The 17012-nt window shown below is 35.0% G+C and overlaps 1 protein-coding gene across 3 annotated transcripts in view; it reads left to right on the top strand.

Moving 5' to 3' along the window:
* LOC139979620 (uncharacterized) overlaps window positions 1–17012 on the top strand; it is a 53364-nt gene extending 36352 nt beyond the window's left edge. For all 3 annotated transcript variants that reach the window (XM_071990596.1, XM_071990597.1, XM_071990598.1), the window contains 15 exons: window positions 155–289; window positions 1234–1398; window positions 2576–2728; window positions 3603–3722; window positions 6448–6699; window positions 7574–7792; window positions 8177–8395; window positions 8782–9000; window positions 9389–9607; window positions 9997–10215; window positions 11722–11835; window positions 12676–12891; window positions 13497–13835; window positions 14596–14646; window positions 15352–17012. In XM_071990596.1, coding sequence (XP_071846697.1) covers window positions 155–289; window positions 1234–1398; window positions 2576–2728; window positions 3603–3722; window positions 6448–6699; window positions 7574–7792; window positions 8177–8395; window positions 8782–9000; window positions 9389–9607; window positions 9997–10215; window positions 11722–11835; window positions 12676–12891; window positions 13497–13835; window positions 14596–14646; window positions 15352–15425 — 2714 coding nt within the window. In that variant the 3' untranslated portion in view covers window positions 15426–17012. The remainder of the gene's footprint in view (window positions 1–154; window positions 290–1233; window positions 1399–2575; window positions 2729–3602; window positions 3723–6447; window positions 6700–7573; window positions 7793–8176; window positions 8396–8781; window positions 9001–9388; window positions 9608–9996; window positions 10216–11721; window positions 11836–12675; window positions 12892–13496; window positions 13836–14595; window positions 14647–15351) is intronic.

The following is a 17012-nucleotide window of genomic DNA, read 5'->3' as shown; positions in this document are numbered from 1 at the left end:
TGAGTATGACCAATTAGAGTTACTCTGGGCAAGTACAGTATAACTAATAGAAGATCCTCTTGGTAGAGTATGATCAATAAACGATAACCTCAGCAGGTGAATATGTAGCCATTCAGATTGAGGAGGTATCACATTATGTATTCATTATTTTCAGATGTTGCAGTTGTTAATAACCCTTGTAATACCTTCCCATGCATGAATGATGGTTGCTGTGTCTCCCTTGGAAACAATAACTACAAGTGCATTTGCAGGAATGGATACACTGGTATACTCTGTGGAGAGATAGCAAGTAAGTTTCCTCACAAGTTAATGGATTGGTAATGATCTCTCCAATAATCCTTGCAAAAGATTCCCTCTTTGCCATGGCTGAAGACATTTTGGAGATACCCTGGGAAAGAGGAGCATATCCAATTAAGATACCCTGGGGGGTAAGGGAGTTCAAACAATATAGTATACTCGTGGCAGGGTGAGTATGACCAATTTTTAATCCAATTCAATATGAAATGGTTTGTGCCACCATTTCTTTTATCATTGAGAAATGAACTTTTTTGGAAGACACTGTTGTTCGTTGTCAACATCAGTAGACCTTTAAAACTGCGTCTCAAAAGCTGATGGGGATGTAAAGTGAGGATACACATGAACGATGTATATATAATGTAACTTTATGATTCCGTAAATACAACAGCATAGCCAGCTACATCATCAGCAATACTGAAGGTAATAATTATGGATCATCCTTAAGGGGTAAAAATGGAATATGACAAAGATCCGAGGTATATTTCAGGACAGCTCCAGAATTTAAAGGAAAGGATGTATAAAGAACAAAAACTTCAGTTATGTACAAAAACTTTATTGTCTGAGAAACAACATTGTCTTGGTGTGAAAGACACATGTTTTGTTTTAATGTTAATGTAAACCTATTAACATTATGAAGAAACTCATCCAATCTACAATTTTTTTAATTTGTGCAAAAAGTGTTAGAATTATGTTGTGATTTCAAAGATTCCAGTAAGACATTATCAGTGCAAATATGTTGACAGTTTATATGAACCTGCAACAAGTTAGGCCTGTCGCTACAAGGAAGCATGTGTACCATGTATGTGTGATGTAATTGCAGAGGTTTCTAATTAGGAAGGTGTTGATTACATGTGAATATTTCTTTTACATGCTGAAACTGCAATGATTGTATAGAACTGATTACATATATTTTTTCATTTTCTTCTGTTTTTACAGGCAATGTCATTATTAGCAGTGACTCATGCAGAAACAACCCATGTACTAATGGCGGAACATGTTACAACAGCTACAATAGTAATACCAATAATGTTGTGTTTGTACCACAATACACCTGTGCCTGTCAACCAGGATTTGTTGGACAAAATTGCCAATTCCCTTTGGGTTAGTACAAAGATTATTTTCTCTTCAAATCTTTGAAACGGGATAAGAGTGAAGATCCTGAGGCTTTGTCATATGATGCAGTCTTGAAGGCACGCCTGCTTATCATTTTCAATTTACTGTTTGCCAGCGATAGGAATCTTAATACATTTGTGAAAGAACGAAAGGAAATGACAAAAATTTCAATAATATTGTTCATCCCAGTAGAAGCAGCAAAAAATCCTGAAATTATAACTGGATGTCTTTTGATTTTAATTCTAACAAAGAGGACAGAGGTTCCTCTGGCATGGGGTGAGGGGTGAATAAATTTGAAAACACAAAGTCAGGAAATAGTTAATAATTAAACTTTTAAGGCAAAGGGGTGATGGCTAAAGTGATAAATAACACAGTGAACTTAACACAACAGAACATTCCATACATAATTTTATGGGTCTGAATCTCCAAGAATTCTACTTTGAAAAAGTGTTAACTGTTGGCTGTCCCAGTGACTAGGTTTTGTAATACATGATTGCAAAATGTAACAAAACTTTTGCAAAAGCATGATCTCTTGTGTGATCAAAAAGCCAATATTGATAGGATATTTTGTTTATGTGACATGTCAAGTACCAACTGGACACCACCAAAAAGACTAACCATTTGGATTTCAAAAAACAACACAATGAGCACAACATGTTACAAGTCTATTTTAGTACTAAAGTTTGTCATCATTTTCCTTTTTTTTCCCCAACTGTTTCTAACTTTATTCCACGACATTTGTGTCGCTCAGCCTGCAAAGAATTAGCCTGCCCCAATTCTGATGACCCGTCATACCTAAACCAGATTACTAAATTCCCTCTTCGAACGGAAATAACCCTTCGGCACCTTCATATAGTTTATTCCTTTCTCAAAATTTGAATGATTCTTGACGTATTTATTTTCATAAGGTTACAAAGCTTGAAACTAGCAAAGAATATTGACAACGTACTGCACTGCATACTGCTGGATGAAAAAACACACTGCCATAACACTGCTATCTTATAATACACATGTCCATAGCATCTATCTATCTCCTTAAAACTATTATCTAACATCCATATTAGCATCTGTTCCTGATTATTTATCTCTGTGTCTTGTGTATTTTCTTTCCTTTTTTTTGCTCTCTGGTATGGTCATGGTTTCTGTATATTTATGTTTTCGCCAGCTGCCTTCCCACAATTTGATATTTGTACTTCTACTGGAGTTAGTTGCCTGAATGGTGGAACTTGTCGCAATACTTATTGCAGTGCCACCGATGATCTTGGAGTCTTCTGTGAGTGCTCAGCTGGCTTCCTGGGTGAACGATGTCAGTTACAAGGTAAATTGCAGGGATGGAACACCCAACAGGAAAAAGTTGTGCACATGTTTGACCTCAGTTTAAATATACCAGAATTTGATCTTTCAATCTTAATTTACACAAAAAAAAAACATAATACTAACTTATAAATGAACCAGCAATGATCGAAATATCCCAGACGTACAGATTAGACAAAAACTGTTAATTATGTATTGTAACATGGTTATGATATCAATAATAATCATAAGATACGATAAAGAGATATATATAAGGTAATGGTATGTAAATTCTGATGATATTGTATTAATTTATGAAAGGAAAATGGTTATGTAAAAGAATTTCACGAAAATATACTGATTAAAATAAAACTCCCTACTTGAGTTTGTACAAAAGCAATATCAGTTTTGCACTGACAGAATAATGCTTGGGCCTATATTTTCTTCTAGCAAACAGTGAAATCTATTAGCCATCTAACCCACATTTTGAGCTCTGGAGATAATATCATATAACAGAAATTATTTGATACAAAATGTATTATTTTAAAGACATTAACACAGAAATGGTAAATATTTATGGTCGTTGGAGATATGTGAAGATAATGAGGAACATATTGCTCAACTTGTATTACTGCAATATATTATTAGATTAAAAAGTAAAGTGAAGATGAATAATGGTGTACTGAAATGGTTAATAGTTAAATTGAAAAAAAAAAAATTAAAAATAGGTATGCTCTTATATATAGACAAAGATAATGTGTTACAGACACATTTATTTATTCATAAAGTAATAATGGTAGTATGTAATGAGTATGTTAACCTCTTGTGCACATAGGTTATATGTTACAAGCCTAAACGTGTTATTCAAATGGTTAAAGCAAACGTTTACTGTTTTACAGATGTTAATCGTTGTTCAAGCTCACCTTGCAGAAATGGAGGACAGTGTACTGCATTCAGTAAATTCTTTGTCTGCTCATGTGCTCAAGGGTTTGGTGGAACCACTTGCGAAGTAACAGGTGGTGAGTAATTTGCTCTTCATTGAATTTCTGAACCATTTCTTGCCACTACAACATAAAACACACAAATACAAAATATGTTACTCAGGTATCCTTATTTCAGTGTCAAAGTAAAGACTATATGGCCACACAGCTATGGAGTATACTAACATGGATTATGTAACAGATGTGAGGTAGAACTATGCATTCTACATTCAGCATGCTTGTACAGTTCATTTTACATATTCAGCTACATAGGGTAACAGTGGCATAACAAGACTTTTTCATCGTGGGACGAAGGGGGGGGGTGAGTGGGGCAAAGAGTTCCGAGTTTGGGGACAAGTTAGGTGCGCGAGCAGTTCGGTCGTTTTATATACTTTTGCAATATAACCCATTCCCAAACACTTGAAACCATGGTAATGGAGCTGTTATCAATGTCTCTTTACCCAAATTGCACAGTTTATTCCTGAATTCCATGATGTTGAACGGACATTCCAACTAAAAACAAAAACTTGATATATTTAAGAGAAAGTCAAGTGCGTATACATGATTTCATCTTAGGGATGGGTCGGACTCAATTTAGTGTCTTGTCAATGAGAACCCCATGTGCTATCTGTGTCCCTGATAGGGTCCGGGGTCTCTTTGCTGAACGGTAGCTACAGTATACGAAATGCTGGACTTTAGAGGCTTCATAGCTTTCAAATTTTATCAATTTGGTAGTTTGCAATCCTTTTGGATATAGCTACTTTATGTAGGCTGCTGGCATAGAAAGCTTTTTAAAAGTATGGGGGACAAAAGGCTTAAATATACTGCTATGCCTATAAAAACTATTTTAAGTCATAAATGGGAATGAATATTCCAATTTCCACACTTTTGAAAGTTTGTGTGAGGTCTCTCTATGTTGTTCTCCAAATTCTTCCTACTCATGGTCCCCCTTTTTATCTCTTCCTTCCCCTCTCTCTCCCTCTTTTTCTGCCTCTCTCTTTTTTCTCTCATTTCTTGTTTAAGGGTGCTACTATACCCCTATTGCTCCCCCAGGCTACGTGATTGGAAAAAAGTCACTATACTCTTAGCTGTTAACCCTATGTACTCTGTTCTGATACTGTTTAAATTACATGAATGTATCGTCCACACTTAGTCTACAAAACCTATGTATTTCTTTATAATTTAATGATTCATATTTGAGGTAAAATCGGTTATTTGTCAAATCAAATTTAGAATTTGGATAAACTAAAATATTAAAATAGTATAGCGATGGGATTTTGACAATTGGGGGCAGTTTTTCGTCCTTTCAATTATTTTGTCTGAAGCTCTCATTTCGGTTTGAACTATTCTTTGAACAGTGCAGTTTAAGCTGTCTCATAGTCTGCGATTTACTAGTTATGTTTTACATTCAATTTGTATATGAAATTCAATTTCATCGACTAAGGCTTCATTCGCTCACCCACTACAACCATAGTTTTTTTTACATTTATAAGCTTAAACCTGTATAGTCCTTGGAAACAATATTTCGGTAAGGCTTATTCTAACTACTGATCAGTTTGTGCGAGTTCACACATGTGATGTTGAAATTACATAATATATCATGCTGCAGCTTCCAATATGAATTTCGGATTAATTTCGGATGGTCTGTATAGCCATAGTATAACCATAGTATAAAGTTAAAAACATACTAATGATATATAACAAGCATGGTAGCAGGTTATCTACTTAACTTGAGACGTCATTGGCTGGTATATTAATTTGAGAATTCCCATAAGTTACAGGTTAACGGCAACCCCACACTGTTGTACCCTCAGGAGCCTTTAAACAGTGGCGTAGGAAGGTATTTTTGAGTGGGGGGGCTGAAGACCGATGGCCGGCCTGGGGGAGGGGTCTAAGGGGAGGGGGTGTCCCCCTCCCCTTTGGATTTTTTTGCATTTCCAGGTGGCCTCAGATGCAATTTGGTGCTATATAGCACTCTTCAACACCCACTCCATTTTGTAAACTTAATTTTGAATTTTCACCTGGCCTTAGATGCAATTTGGTGCTCCAAATGAGATTTTTTTTCTCATTTAGAAATGAAAAAGGGGTTTTCTGACTTGCGAACCGGGGGGGGCGGAATGATACTTCCGCCCCTCCACATTTTTCACTGGGGGGGCTGGCGCCCCCCAGCCCCCCCGGTTCCTACGCCCTTGCCTTTAAATGTATATTGTTATTTTCGTCCAATCTTTGTTTCCCCCACCAATTTCATATGGGGGGCAAGTGGAGGGGCAAAACATTTGACTGGGGGATACCACCCAGTATTCTCATTAAGTGTAATTCTCTTAACCAATTAGTTTCAGCTTAATGTAACATACATTCAACCTGTTATACAACAAATCATATATACTTATAACTATGGAAAAGAAGTAAGAACTTTTGTCTTTTCTGAATCCCTTCCCAACAAATTTCTGGGCTGTATTCGAATGCAACCAGAGCATGAACTCTGGTTAAATGGTTTGTGTGATATCTTGGCTTCTGACTGCCTCCCCCCCCCCCAGAAAAATATATGGCTATATAGGGATTGCTACTAACTAAGGGCTGGATAGCCCTCAGAGTGTAGGTCATATAAACCCTGAAATCACAGGTTCCAATCTTATTTTCTCTATCCCATTTTTTATATGATTTCACAGTTAGTTTTCATTGTTCATTTTACTTATATTCCTTGTAAATGGAGCATTTATTGGTTTTGTTCAACAAGTCGTCATGTAATTTCTTGGTTTTCCAGCGGACAACCAGATGCCTGTCATTTCCAACTGCCCAACACAAGGTGTAACCGTCACAGCCGATGCTGGAGTTGACTTTGCATTTGTCACCTGGCCAGATTTGATTGTCACTGATAACAGCGGCCATGTAAATCTTGTCAGCTCAAATGGAGCCCCTGGAAACTATAGTATTGGATCAAGAAATGTTCTTTATAACTTTGCTGATGCAAATGGAAATACTGCCATCTGTTCATTTGTCATCACAGTGAATCCAGGTAATCATAATTTTGGAAACAAAGTTCGACTGAAAGATATATTTCTTTTCTTAGATTTGAAATGTTATATGTATTTTATCAGAGATCGATGTAAAGCTATGACCCATAAATATATCCTTCCATTTTTAGCTGAATATCCTGCTGAATTTTTAGCTGAATTTTTAGCTGAATTTTAGCTGAATTTTTAGCTGATCTAACTGCTACTATAAAATCTAAACCATCTAAAGAAACATTTAGAAAAGCACTAAAAAAAGAAGTAATTTCTCAGTATTGATACATCGTTTATATTGTATGTTATTAATTATTCTTTATTAAGACACTAGTTATATTTTCATTTATGTATATATGCTTTTTGTTTGTTTTTTGTTTTCCCTTTCTTTCTTTCTTTCTTTCCTGGGAGTCCTTTACCTTGTTAAGCCTGAATTGGCTTTTTAGAGGACTTCCCTCCACATGTATATATCCAGTGGAAAATCAAATAAATCAAATCAAATCAAATCAAATATTTTATCCTGCATATCTAAGATTAATTTAAAAGAAACCATGGGTGGAATAGGACCCCTTTTTACTGTGAATAATTATTCAAGTTCACAGTAAGTGACATGTGATGTCATCATTATCTTTAAAAGCTCTACTTAAGCTATTACAGTCTTCTTCTTGATTTATCATTGTAACCTGGTATATTTGGAATATTTGCTTAGCTGTCAATGTTCTCTTTACCACGAATTTGAACTTAATGTATCCTTTGTAGCAATATTTTCTCCCTAAAATTACTACAGTGGAATTCAGAAAATAAAACTGCTTTCTACTTTTTAAAATCAAATAATCTTGTATATTTTGTATTTCTTCAAGTTGTGGTTTTCTTTGGTTCATTCAGCAACAGCAAACACTGCACCTATGCTTTCTGGTTGTCCAGTTGGCACTGTCAACAGTTTCACAACATCCCCTACTTGTAATGATGCTGAACAAGGTACTCTAGCAGTCAATTGCAACCCTCCAGCTGGAAGCACTTTCCAATCAGGAACTACTACTGTTGTATGCTTTTGCTCAGATAATCTTGGCTTATCAGATGACTGTACCTTCAGTGTGTCTGCGGGTAAGAATAAATACAAGACTTGCATGACATATAATCTCATTGAATTTCATTTTATTTTGTTTTCAGTAGAGCCAAGGGAATTAGATGAGGACATTAGGTAACATTGGTCATTGGTGACACGCTTTATAACGTTTGGAGTTATATCCAGTTTTAAATGTCATTTCTTCTTATACTTTTATCCAGATTCTCAATGTTGAAAAAAAAGCACTACTTATAACTAAATCTAGAACACTAATCTAGGCCTTGATGCATGAATTTCAAATTAATACTCTAAAAATACAATTGCTGAATTCAGAAACTAAGACTGCTTTCTACTTTTTAAAATCAAATAATCTCTTATATATATATATTTCTTCAAGTAGTAGTTTTCTTTGGTTCATTCAGCAACAGCAAACACTGCACCTATGCTTTCTGGTTGTCCAGTTGACACTGTCAACAGTTTCACAACATCCCCTACTTGTAATGATGCTGAACAAGGTACTCTAGCAGTCAATTGCAACCCTCCAGCTGGAAGCACTTTCCAAGCAGGAACTACTACTGTTGTATGCTTTTGCTCAGATAACCTTGGGTTATCAGATATCTGTACCTTCAGTGTGTCTGCGGGTAAGAATAAATACAAGACTTGCGTGAAATATAATCTCATTGAAATTCATTTTTCCTCCTTTTGTTTTCTGTAGAGCGAAGGGAATTAGTTGAGGACTTTAGGCAGCATTGCACCTTGTTGACACACTATGTAACTTTTGGAGTTATATCCAGTTATCAATGTCATTTCTTCTTATACTTTTATCCAGATTATCAATATGGAAGTAAAAGCAATACTTATAATTAAATCTAGAATACTAATCTAGGCCTTCATGCATGTATTACAAATTAATACTCTAAAAATACTAGAGTGGAATTCAGAAAGTAAAACTGCTTTCTACTACTAAATTAAATAATCACGTTTATTTTGTATTTCTTCAAGTTGTGGTTTTCTTTGGTTCATTCAGCAACAGCAAACACTGCTCCTATGCTTTCTGGTTGTCCAGTTGGCACTGTCAACAGTTTCACAACATCCCCTACTTGTAATGATGCTGAACAAGGTACTCTAGCAGTCAATTGCAACCCTCCAGCTGGAACAACATTCCAATCAGGAACCAATACTGTTACATGCTCATGCTCAGATAATTTTGGCTTATCAGATGTCTGTACCTTCAGTGTGTCTGTGGGTAAGAATAAATACAAGACTTGCATGACGTCTTATATCATTGAAATTCTTTTTGTGTTTTTTTGTTTTCTATAGAGTCAAATGAATAAGTTGAGGATTTTAGGTAACATTGGTCATTGGTGACACACTATGTAACTTTTGGAGTTATATCCAGTTATAAATGTCATTTCTTCTTATAGTTTTATCCAGATTCTCAATATTGAAATAAAAGGACTACTTATAATTAAATCTAGAACACTAATTTAGGCCTTTATGCATGAATTTCATATAAGTACTCTAAAAATACAATTGTGGAATTCAGAAACTAGGACTGCTTTCTACTTTTTAAAATCAAATAATCTCATTTATTTCATATTTCTTCAAGTTGTGGATTTCTTTGTTTAATTCAGCAACAGCAAACACTGCACCTATGCTTTCTGGTTGTCCAGTTGGCACTGTCAACAGTTTCACAACATCCCCTACTTGTAATGATGCTGAACAAGGTACTCTAGCAGTCAATTGCAACCCTCCAGCTGGAACAACATTCCAATCAGGAACCAATACTGTTACATGCTTTTGCTCAGATAATCTTGGCTTATCAGATTTCTGTACCTTCAGTGTGTCTGTGGGTAAGAAAAAATACAAGACTTGCATGACGTCTTATATCATTGAAATTCTTTTTGTGTTTTTTTTGTTTTCTGTAGAGTCAAATGAATTAGTTGAGGATTTTAGGTAACATTGGTCATTGGTGACACACTATGTAACTTTTGGAGTTATATCCAGTTATAAATGTCATTTCTTCTGATTGTTTTATCCAGATTCTCAATATTGAAATAAAAGGACTACTTATAATTAAATCTAGAACACTAATTTAGGCCTTTATGCATGAATTTCATATAAGTACTCTAAAAATAAAATTGTGGAATTCAGAAACTAGGACTGCTTTCTACTTTTTAAAATCAAATAATCTCATTTATTTTATATTTCTTCAAGTTGTGGATTTCTTTGTTTAATTCAGCAACAGCAAACACTGCACCTATGCTTTCTGGTTGTCCAGTTGGCACTGTCAACAGTTTCACAACATCCCCTACTTGTAATGATGCTGAACAAGGTACTCTAGCAGTCAATTGCAACCCTCCAGCTGGAACAACATTCCAATCAGGAACCAATACTGTTACATGCTTTTGCTCAGATAATCTTGGCTTATCAGATATCTGTACCTTCAGTGTGTCTGTGGGTAAGAATAAATACAAGACTTGCATGACGTCTTATATCTTTTCTTTTTCTGTACAGTCAAATGAATTAGTTGAGGATTTTAGGCAGCATTGCACCTTGTTGACGCACTATGTAACTTTTGGAGTTATATCCAGTTATAATTTCTGTTTTTTTTCTGCCCAAATAAGTCTCACTGTAATTTATGTGATAGTTGATGGTAAGGACTTATTTGGCACTGGCAAATTGACACACCATGATCATTGAACAAGAAGCAGTGACAGTCTTTCACATCCTTCTTCCCAACACTTGTGGTTGCCCATGATAAAATAATCTTCCCATTTCACCAGCGAAATATTGAGGTCGACCTTCTTAAAATGCCTTTTATCACTCCAGTTTTATATAATCAATAGTTTTCTTGAGCAGGATAAATGCAATTGATAACCACTCTTGTAAATAATTCCTTAAATAGTAATCATTGCAAAATGAGTCTAGGTATAAACAAATTGCCGAGTTTTTTTGTTGTTGGATCATTTGCAACAAATAATTGCACCTTTAATCACTTGTGGGACATTTGTCTTAATTATCAAATCAATTGTGCACAAACCATGTCTGTGCCACCAATCCTTTCAACGTAACGTTGTTTAAGTTTGGAAGACACACTAACTTACAGTTAGTTAAACACTAATTAACATTATTAAGTTTGGTAAGCTGTCATCTGGTCTTGATCAGTTTTTGATCCAGCTCTTGCTGAAGGCGAGAGTGAGTGTGTATACATGTGATAAAACTAAGCTAATTCACTTGGCAATTCATCAAGTACAAGAACTTCTATCGTTTTTGTTTGAGTTCAAAGGTCATTAAAGGTCACATGAAGTTTGAAACACTGTAAACATGATAACACCAATATTATAGTTTTATCTACCTTGTAGTTTGAATGTGGAGCCCACCTTATTGAGTTTATCATTCCTATTGGTTTTTTCTAGAGGTTCGAGGTAGCGTTGCCGGTAAACAATCATTTTGCCATAAACTTTTTAATAACATTTATACTAGATCGTGGCACATTTAACACAACCGACTACAATTTAAGATACATATAAATACCATTTTTTGTCCATCTAATTTATTTCACCTTGTTTAAATCTATATTGTAACCACATGTTCTGAAAACCAGAAATAAGTTATTTCTTAATATTTCTTTTGGAAGGACATACTGCTTAACCTCTGCCACATGAGCCTCACAGTTAATAGAGCTATAATATTAACTTAATGGATTGGTTTGATATACCAATAATAACCTGGCATCTGTGTTCTACTATTCAACATTGTTAATATCTGACTGCAGTTTGAATGTATATGCATTGCAGATCATGTTTGTCTGTCATCCCGTGTTAGTTTAAATCCTACAGTGGACAATCTTGAACCTCTAACTTTCTTCAAGATCTATCACAGATATTTCAGTTTTGTATCTTTAAATTTTAATGATTTTTCTGGCATTAATGGTTTCTATATTTCCCCATCTCTTTGTTACTAGTTACTAATCCCTGTAGTGATTCACCTTGTTTAAATGGTGGTACCTGTACTAATATTGGTAATACCTTCCAATGTACATGTGTGGCAGGATTCTCAGGCAACATCTGTCAAACACGTAAGTACACTACTTGGTCCTAGTATATTTATAGATACATTGATACCAGGAATGCATCGCCACAGTAGCAGCTGATAACCTGTAGGAGAAATTCTATTTGTTTCCTATCGGATCAAGAAATGTTCTTTATGTCTATGCTAATGCAAATTGAAATACTGCCACCTTTTCATTTGTTGTCACAGTGTATCGATGTAATCTTTATTTTGGGAAGCAAAGTTCGACTGAAAGATATATTTCTTTTCTTAGCTTTGAAATGTTATATGCATTTCATCAGAGATCAATGTCTGTTTATATTGGTTAACTGGTTTTTAATACGGTGTGTCTGTGGTTCAGTGTTATTTACAACATTGTTGCACACATTGCCTTTCTTTGCTTTTCATGTAGTCAGACATATCAGAACATGAGGACAGTTTGAACTTGAACTAAGATAGAGACCAAATAAGTACTAGCCTTAACTTAAACAAATTATCTGTTAACATAAGATTTATAATAATTTGTAATATTTAAGTTTTGAGCTTGACTAGTATCCAATTTCCAGAACAAGTAATGTATTATTACAAAACAATGCATGTAATATTGATAGGCAAAAATCAGATAAAATATGTGTAGGTGGAAGAATTTTGGGTAAATCATTGATTACTATGATTATGAATAATCTGTGATATTCTATAGCTTTTGTTACATTATTGATGACCTAAATGCACACAGCTGCTTTAAAATGTGATCTCTGTGCTTGATTGTATCATTCCTACAATTTTTTATATATATTCGCACCGATGTATTGAATCCTTTACGGCACTGATAGAGTTTATGATTGTAATTGTCTGTTTCTACTCTTAGCTGTGACACAAGCGTTTGCAGAATGCCCTGGTCAGGTAATGGAAACAGCAGTTGGAAATGGTATGATAAGGCTTTCATTTGCCAGTCCGGTGTGTCCTGCAGGACAAGTATCATCGTGTACTCAAGCGAACAATGCCCTTGTGAGTGCATTGGACATTGTCGATGTCTGCTGCACATGTTCTCTAGGCCAATTAGAAAGCCAATGTTGTTTTGCAAGTAAGTGCAATCAATCCCATATTTGGTTGATGAATCAGTAATATTAGAAGTAAATTAAACACTCAAATCAAATTACTGCATCAGCAGACAACAGCAATCAAAGGGAAAGTTCATTGAAAACTAATTAACGGTTATGTGTGTTTTGTTGAAAGGGAGGGGGGGGGGTTGTTTCTTCTTCTTTGTATTTTACTTCTTTTTGATTGCTATGATTTTAAGTTCAGTAAATGCATGATGAACGAACTACTCGCAGAACTAACCAATGTTGGGAAATGTGTATTTGGGTGCATGTTTATGTTTTACTGTCCCATCATTATAATGTGTTGTAATGAATCAGTTACTGCTATCAAATTCTCATTCACTTTTAATCTGGTTAATTGTGAAACAACAACCAAAAAAATCAAAGCTTTGAAGTTCATGTTCTTGTCTTGAAAAAAAAAACTCTGAATGACTATACTTTATCACTTTTTATCACTTTTTTTACCACTTTTAATTCAAAGAATAGATTTATATGACGCTGCTTATATCAGTTGTACAGTTTCATGAGGAATCGTACGTACATTATAACGATGTTATAACTATATGATTTCATTTTCTTCTTCAAACAGGACTCTTTGATCCGCAATCACCCCAAAGCTTCTTTGTTGTATCAAACGGATTTCCTAATACGTATCCTCAAGGCCTCATACTGAATACTGTGGTGACATCAACTGTCAACTTACAGGCCGTACTTGTCTTTTTCATGGTACCCACGTTTAATGGCAATCCCACTGAGCTTCTCTCCATTGGTGCAGGCGGGGTCATTGGAAATAATGTTTTGAACACCTATGACACAGTAAGAGCTCCGATGTTAACTGTGATTGGTGACAACACACTCTGGATTAGATTTGTGAGCACGTTTCCCAATGAAATACCTACGAATAGTGGATTCGTCTTCCAAATAGAAGGTAAGCTGATTGTATGTAGTTCTACTGCATGTTATTGCTTTTGCATATAACCACACAGTAGCTTAATGACTTTATATCATTCAAAGTTTCTGGGTTTTTTCTAAGCTATCCAACCCAGTGTCTGTAGTTGGACAACGTTTCTACTTAATCCACTTTGTTAACTTTGTGTAACACTTTTAATATTCCTCTGTCAGGTGTATCATCTATAGAGAATTGTAAAAGGAATACAAGAGTTCTTTCAGATTACAAGTCATCAATGATAGATAGAACCTTGACAACAATTTTAGAGTAAGTTAGGTATTGCCTTGTAGCCAATTTATCATTAATGGCCAGGTAACCACGGCAATGATGTAGCTTTCATAACTGAACAAAGGCATATTTTACCAAATTGAGAAAAAAACATGTATAGAAAATGACAGCAAACAGCACCATATTCTTGAAATCATTTGTAAACCTGTACATCTATGTCTTTCCACGTTTACTGCTGCTCCCTATATCACTTGAGTTTTGTTGAAATTTCTGAGCATTATGAAGATACCTTCTGCAACTTTATTAAAGGGCCACTGCAGTTTGTTGCCATTGATTTCAGATGATTCTTAATGGTATGGTAAATGGTACGATCACTGATCAACAATTTGCCCTATACCCCAATGGTCAATTGGAGCCCTGCATAGTTACATGTATCCTCATCGTCTCTCATCTGTACATAACGAAATAACATGCACGATAATGTGATATTTTTTACATTACTTTGGTTTAGAAGCTCCAACAATGGGACGGAAACGTCGATCCATTGGAGCTAATATGACTGGTGAGTGATAACCTGTTGTGACATTTAAATTTGGTGTTAAGTACATTTGAAAAACCATGATTAATTTAATGTGAAAATAAACTTATTGACACAGTTTGTACTAAGTTCATTTTTGGGATTATTTGATGTGAAAGTATCACACATACAGCTTAAATAAACCCTTACTCTGCTCCTTTAAACTGTGTAACAAGGCCAAGAAGAGCAAAACAACGTATGTCGTATGTCTTTCATGTGACATTTATGACATCTTCACAATGCATTACCCTCTTTTTCAGTTTCAAATATTGTATTTCCTCCTTTTGTCCCTAGTAATACCATAAAGCCAAGGTTCATTAATCAAGAGCACTTGATTGTTCACTAAAATCATGCTTAGTTGCATGTACATAAGGTAGAGGGTCTGAAATTCCTAGCAGGGTCTTTTTCGGGGGCATATCATTGGATAAATCCCTAAGATAACAAGTTGTGCAAACAGACAGCCAGATATGTTAGTTATTGTTATCTTGCCATTTTTAATTACACTTTTGTTCATTTGTTCAGTTGAAAAATGTGTAAAATTATTTTAAAAATTATGTACACTCTGTCCGTTTGTTTGTAAACTTGTTTTGTGGCTTGTGTATTATGTTAATCTGCTTTAACACGATCCAGTTGTATTCAGTTCCTTCTTTTTGGTCTTCTTCTCCTTCTTCTTCTTCCTTCTCTTTTCAGACACCACCGAAACTGAATGGACTTACAGTGCTGATGCCCTGACTGATTCATTGCTGAGCTTGAACAAGTCCTAGGCCCTATAAAAGTCAATAAGGCACTACAAAATGGTGGTGGTTGTTTATTATATTGCTTGTCTTTTGTTTTGTGATTTTTTTCTGTATTTCTTTTAATATTTTTTACTGGTTAAAAGCATAAAATGTATTTGAGGGATACATATTGATATCCATATCCTACAAACTTTACGACTCTTTTTCTAAGGGAGTTGGCAAAATAAGATTCAAACTAAATTGATCCACGGACTGTTTACCATTATGCACCACATGACAACATGTTTTCACCTAACGTTACATTGACATGAAATTTTTCACCCTATGAATCATTTTTAAAATGTTATTTAAATCTAAAATTCACTCCCAAAATGTGTATGAAACCTAACATTAATTCTCAAATGTTTACCTAAACCTAGGATTAGTTTATAATCTGTTTGATTCAAGTTATGATGCATTTTCTTAAATCAAGGTTGATGGAGTCAGAGTTTCTGGTAAACTCAATCGTCATTTTAAGTTTTAGTAGAAAAATTAAGCTGCCTACTGAATTTAGTTGCACAATTTGATTTCAGCACCTATGCCAATGGCACAAACATGGTTTAAATGGTTGACAGAGGAAACATTTGTATGCATATTATCTGCTGTGCAGATATGAATATTCAAATTTTCTCGGTCAATAATAATAGTATTCAGATTTTATCCAATTGTATCTTTTTTCCATAGTTCTTATCTTACTTCATTGTTATGAAACTAATTGGTACTCAGAAAGAAAGAGGGGTTTAAATATTCTCTTCCACATGCTAAATGTGTGAAAAGGTTGTTTGAATAGCTAATTGGTGTAACCGCCAAGAAGGTTGGGCCCAATTATAGGACCATAGGTATGATGATACTGACCATTTGGCGTGCAAGGCAGAATGGTGCCTTCTATCATAACCAAGTGTACTATGAGTCTTATGCTATGCAATTTAACTGGGTCAGTTGATAAAGGCTATCATAAGGTGGCAATAATTGTTAATTTACCAACCACCCAGTGACTCTCCTCATTACAAGGCAATGTCAGAATTCAATTACCCCCCCCCCAAAAAAAAAACAAGGTAATATTTGTTGACAGATATTAAAATCTGTCACATTTTCCCTCCCTTTATTTAGGTTTAGCACATCTCATTTTATTTCCGTGTCACTTTCTTCTGAGGTCCTGAAGCGCTGACAGCATTTCTTTATAATATCTACCTTTCTTATTGTTGTTAAGGTAAATTTCAGTCATATCACTCCGGCAGTGAATGTTGATTTTTACTCCCTCAAAAGGTACATTTAAAACTCTGCAGGTATTCTACAGGTCAGTCAAGACATCACAATATAGACCTGTTCAATCATGCACCTGTATCAGAAGTCATACTTAATGGTTGATGTGTTGTATGAATTATGCAAAACTGTTTTCATTGTAAAGTATATGTTGCCAATTCCTTTTGGGACTGTTATTTATTGGTCATACATCCTACTTGGGTTGGCCTATGCAGTGGTCACCCCTCATTGACTGAGTACCATTTAATTGTATGTATTCTGATATCCTTATCATGGTGGATTATTGCAGAATAAATGGTGGTGGCAGAACTC

This window comes from Apostichopus japonicus, chromosome 14 (assembly GCF_037975245.1).
Source record: "Apostichopus japonicus isolate 1M-3 chromosome 14, ASM3797524v1, whole genome shotgun sequence".
Classification (NCBI taxonomy): domain Eukaryota; kingdom Metazoa; phylum Echinodermata; class Holothuroidea; order Aspidochirotida; family Stichopodidae; genus Apostichopus; species Apostichopus japonicus.
Note: the sequence above shows the minus strand (reverse complement) of the source record. Positions and strands in the feature narration are given on the sequence as shown.